At 36.7% G+C, this 5636-nt stretch overlaps 1 protein-coding gene across 1 annotated transcript; it reads right to left on the bottom strand.

The window, feature by feature from the left end:
• Positions 1-534: 534 nt before the first annotated feature.
• Positions 535-1523, bottom strand: LOC122027879 (bZIP transcription factor 11-like). The gene has a single exon (XM_042586893.1). It carries the CDS (start codon positions 1090-1092, stop codon positions 613-615), a length of 480 nt encoding a protein of 159 aa, XP_042442827.1. The 5' UTR covers positions 1093-1523; the 3' UTR covers positions 535-612.
• Positions 1524-5636: the final 4113 nt, after the last annotated feature.

Below are 5636 nucleotides of genomic sequence, written 5' to 3'. Positions count from 1 at the left end.
AGTTTTCTTATAGTAATGATCAAGTGGTTGTCGTGTGATCTTATAGTCATGAATTTGAATAGCTTAAACAACCTCTTATAATATAGAATAAAACTGCATACAAAGATTCAATAGGATCTTCCTACTCTTGTGTTTGTGAAGCTTCAACTGTTTAAATTATAACAAAAGACAATTATGAGGAAAATAGATCACAGGTCAGTTTCAACGGTTTAAATGAATCATTTATATTTCAACGGTTTAAATGAATCATATATATATGTGAGTGTTCTGAAAGTTTCCTTCCAGGGCTGCCTTTTCAAGAAATGGATGCACCCAAAATTTGCAGGGGTTAACTAGTAGACCTTGGCAAGAGTTTCTAAGTTTCACTCTTATGATTCGTTAATCCTTCAGTTCTAAAGACATGAATACAGAGAGGTTCAGATATAGTCAATCATGTTTCTGGGAAAGTGGAAGCAATACAGTAAGCCATATACAAACTACACCAATTACCAATCTTCAGTGTCTTGGTAAGACCAATGATACAACGGAGCTTAGACTTCTTCCACCTCAAACCTGCAATAGATGAGAATAAAAGCTTACATAGCAAACTAATCTAGCCATGCACATACAGCTTTAATAAGCTCCCTGTCGATAGTAAAACATTTTCTCTGCTGGAGCCATCATGGGTTGGTTTATATATCTGAAGTTCCACGAACTGATCATAAGGCTATTCATCAGCTGTGTCCCGTCCCACAAGACCATATTGTTGCTTCCTCTTATGCTCTGCGTTATCTCATCAAGTGACTCGAGTGCATAGCTGAGCTCCATCACCTGAGCTCTAAGAATAGAGTTCTCGGCTTCCACGGTCGCGCAGCGCCGTGTGATGATGTTCAAGAGCATTGTGGCCTGGCTGTTCTCCTTCTGCAGCTGACTCGACTCGGTTATCAAATCCGACAGCTGCTTCTGCTTGCGCATCCTGGATCGCCTTGCGGATTCGCGATTAGATATCATTCGCTTCCGCTTCTTCTGGTCCGTGACAGTCTGCAGACCTTCGTCGCCGCCGGAGTTATGGAGAAGAGAGGAACCGGAAGAAGTGCCACCAGGAGAAGCCATTAGACGTTGGAGTTTTAGAGTAAGGAATATATTTTTCTCGGAGCTAAATTAAATTCCAGGAAAGAGTGTACATATTTCAACGGAATTATGACAAAGGAAAGCTAAGAGTCGCATGCAAAGAAGCAGAGGCTCCGGTGGTTCTTTAGCTCAGAGATCATGGAAAACGTAGAACCAGTAAAGGAAGACAACGGAGAATGATTGAGCAAGATTTGTCATGCGATTAAGAATAGTGGTTATCATAAACAAGATATAGGACAATTTTACTTAGAGAAACATCAAGAGATGAAGATGATACAGAATAGGATGGATTAAGCTCCCTTGTTTGAAGTGCAGATTCTTGAAGACTACTTAAACAGCAGGTAGAACTTTGTATTTTGCATAAGGAAGAGGAATGGAGAAGAATGCTTCTTCTCAAACTAAGCAAGGCAGGAGAAGAGAGGGGGGAAAGGGAATTGTAACTTTGAGAGTGGTGGTATTTATAGGCCAAAATTGCTTGATCAAGATTGAACAATAGGCCTTTATGGATCAAGCTGCCATTTTGGGAAGTAAACTCAAACAAGAAATCCAGCTCATACTACTGTGGACTGCCTTCTGAAAATGTGAAAGTAACCGACAGCGCATAAGAGCACTCCCACGGCATTTCCTTCTTTAATTCTCAAAAAGATTGATAAGGGACAATACTCCTACTCCAGCCATTTGAAGGATGGCTTAGGTCGTCCTCCCACTTTTAACCACTAAATAGAATATTCTCTAATGCTATTGACATTATTAATTAGGTTGTGGAGTAATTAATTCAAGTGCCCATCAGAGACTTGATGGCGAATTCACTTTATATTGAGGTCATTTAAGCAAGTCTAAATAAGCCTTGATGGCCAAATACTCAGTTTAATACATGATATGTAGATTAGAGATGGAACAAGAAAAGAATATCTTCTGAACAAACAACTACATGATGACCTAAAAGTAAGGAGTGATTGAGACCACAATATATATATATATATAAAAAGATGAACGTACCGGTTATTAGGAGTGATCAGCACTAATTTGGTACTTAGATACAATTGTGTAAAATTCTTCGCGACTTAATTTTCTGGAGAAGACAAAAGGTTGGGACATTTAGTTGAAGACAGACTGGCACAACAACAAAAAATTAAGAAATGGAAATAGGAGAACTAGTTGCTTCCTGTGTTTATGTTCCATTTTCATACAGATTTTGGTTATGGATGTTTTCTTACATGTGAAGAACTCTCTCGCTGAACTTTAAATGTGCTTTATGCCAACTTTCTGACGAACCCGAAGTTGTGGGGATGGCTGCTTATTGCTTTGGTATTCTTGAAGCTGATGATCAATAGCAAAAGTGTTAAGTGGGATACTTCAAGAAAAGAAGGGATTTGATCAGATTCGTGGGGTTGTGAAAGATTCTAAGGTGATAACTAGTCTCTCTTGGAACATACATACAAACGCAGATTATACATACGAAACATGCATGGTTAAGTTAATAAACAGAATGGTTGTTTTCGACTAGGCTAGTTGGCTTAATCTGCTGCAACTTTGTAAAGTGTTTTTGACTTAGCTAGTTGGCATCTCAGGATTGTTAAATCAAAGTTTTCTTTAAAGTTCATAATTCAGAAAATTAGAAGGATCTCGAAATTCATGATTCTCATTTATACGAAAGATTAACAACATACCTTGATCCATAAGAAAGGAAACAACGACGGCAGAAGAAATTTCTACAAGTCCCAATCTACCTCTTCCCTTTCGCTTTCTTCTTCACACCTTTCTGATGGCTACGGTGAAAGAACCCTTCTGGGAGAGACAGAACCCATGTACGTAAAGAAGCCAACCTCCATCAAGTCGGCTACGTGCAATTTTGGGAGGTTAAAATAACTTCCCATTATCCCATACATAATGACCAATAAGTCCTTTAATTAAATTAATATTTCATATGAGTCATACATTAAAATAATAAATTATTATTATTATAATTATTATTATTTTTTTAACATTCTCCCACTTGACTCATGTGATATTGTGTCACTTAATAATTATATCAATCATAATGTGCATGAATAGACTTTACATATATTGGTTCCATCATTAACGTAATCAAGGATAGGAACTAATAAGAGTCATGGCGGTTATATATTATTATAACAACATATTCCCTTCCATGTACTACTATATTAGTCTTCTCCTCACACGATCTTAGAATGAGAAATCCATAACGGGTTCAAACATAATGTCTTTATCAAAGACAAAAATTTGTTTTCAACATCATCATTTGCATGCATACACATAAGATTGAAAACAGAAAATTCAGAAACTTATACATTAATGAGCTCAGAGTGTCAAACAACATTACTGTTTAACATTCACCAGTAGATATAATGCCCATACTCTCAACATGACCAGAAAATATTTTGGACGACAACCCTTTTGTTAAAGGGTCAGCTATCATAAGATTCGTGCTAATATGTTCTATTGACACTCTATGTTTCTGAACTTCTTCTTTAACGGCAAAGTATTTCAATTCCATATGTTTAGCACCTTTAGAATACTTGTCGTTTTTAGAAAAGAAGACAGCTGCGGAATTATCACAATAAATTTTCAGCGGCTTGGCAATACTGTCGACTATTCCAAGTCCTGAAATAAAGTTCCGCAACCAATTAGCCTGAACCGTAGCCTCAAAGCATACCACAAATTCAGCTTCCATGGTAGATGCAACAATGACTGATTCCTTTGCACTCTTCCATGATATTGCTCCTCCAGCTAAAATATACAAATAGCCAAATGTAGACTTTCTTGTATCTACACAACCAGCAAAGTCTGAATCTGAATATCCATCACCTCAAGATGATCAGATCTTCTATAAGTAAGCATGTGATCCTTTGTCCCTTGCAAGTATCTTAAGACTTTCTTTGCAGCTTTCCAATGATCTAATCCTGGATTACTCTGGTATCTTCCAAGCATACCAACTGCAAAGCTAATATCTGGCCTTGTACATGTTTGAGCATACATCAAACTCCCAACAACAGATGCATAAGGAATCATCTCCATCTGTTTTCGTTCCAAATCATTCTGTGGACATTGCATAAGACTAAATTTGTCTCCCTTTTGTATTGGAACAGGAGATGATGAACATTTATCCATTCTGAATCTCTCTAAAACTTTATTAATATATGTTTTCTGAGACAAACCTAACAATCCTTGTGACCTATCTCGGAATATTTCTATTCCAATCACATAGCTTGCCTCACCCATATCCTTCATTTCAAAGTTGTTAGAGAGAAACTTCTTAGTCTCACTTAATAGACCAAGATCATTAGTTGCTAGCAAGATGTCATCAACATACAGAATTAGAAAAATAAACTTGCTCCCACTTACCTTCAGATATATACATCGATCAACAATGTTTTCCTTAAATCCAAAGGACATAATTGTATCATTAAATTTGAGATACCATTGTCTGGAAGCTTGTTTAAGTCCATATATTGATTTCTTAAGTTTGCACACCATGTGTTCCTTTCCTTCTTCTATAAACCCTGTTGATTGGTCCATATAAACATCTTCCTCTAAATTCCCATTTAGAAAGGCAGTTTTCACATCCATTTGGTGTAACTCTAAATCATAATGAGCTACCAGTGCCATAATAATTCTGAAAGAATCTTTCTTGGAAACTGGTGAAAATGTTTCCTTATAGTCAATGCCATCTTTTTGAGTAAAACCTTTGGCTACAAGTCGAGCCTTGTGACGTTCAATATTACCATGAGAGTCACGCTTAGTCTTAAAGACCCATTTACACCCAACTCTCTTACATCCTTCAGGTAATTCCACAAGGTCCCATACATCATTCTGTACCATTGATTTAAGCTCATCTTTCATGGCATCTAACCATTTATCAGAATTATCACTATCAATAGCTTGTGAAAATGAAACTGGATCATTATCAATATTTAAGTCATCTTCCGACTCTTGTAGATAAACCACATAATCATTCGAAATAGCAGATCTTCTTCCTCTTTGGGATCTTCTTAATGTTATTTCTTGTGGTTGTTCTGCTATAGGTTAATTATTAACCTCAGGATTATTAATTTGTTGTTCTTCTTGATTGTTACATGGTTCAATAACATGAGGAACAACAATTAAAGAATTAGAAGTACGAGTTAAAGGAACTTTGTACTCTAATTTCCTTAATCTCCACATTCCGTGAAGCTTCACTCCCACTGGTTTCACCATTCTCAATGAACCGAGCATTTCCAATTTCAACAATTCTTGTACTATGGGTAGGACAGTAAAATCTATACCCTTTAGATTTTTCTGAATAACCAATGAAATATCCACTGATCGTTCTTGCATCCAGTTTCTTTTCTTGTGGATTATAAATTCTTATTTCTGCCTGGCAACCCCAAACATGCAGGTGCTTTAAACTGGGTTTCCTACCTGTCCACAGTTCAAAAGGTGTCTTAGGAACTGCCTTACTAGGAACCCTGTTTAACAAATACATGGCAGTTTTTAAAGCATGCATCCACAATGACATGGGTAAA

Source organism: Zingiber officinale, chromosome 10A (assembly GCF_018446385.1).
Source record: "Zingiber officinale cultivar Zhangliang chromosome 10A, Zo_v1.1, whole genome shotgun sequence".
Taxonomy (NCBI): Eukaryota; Viridiplantae; Streptophyta; class Magnoliopsida; order Zingiberales; family Zingiberaceae; genus Zingiber; species Zingiber officinale.
The sequence above is the reverse complement of the archived record's forward strand: the minus strand, read 5'-3'. Positions and strand labels throughout refer to the sequence as shown.

Excerpts from the sequence above, each read along its gene's own strand:
- LOC122027879 (XM_042586893.1), bottom strand. The coding sequence starts at position 1,092 with ATGGCTTCTCCTGGTGGCACTTCTTCCGGTTCCTCTCTTCTCCATAAC.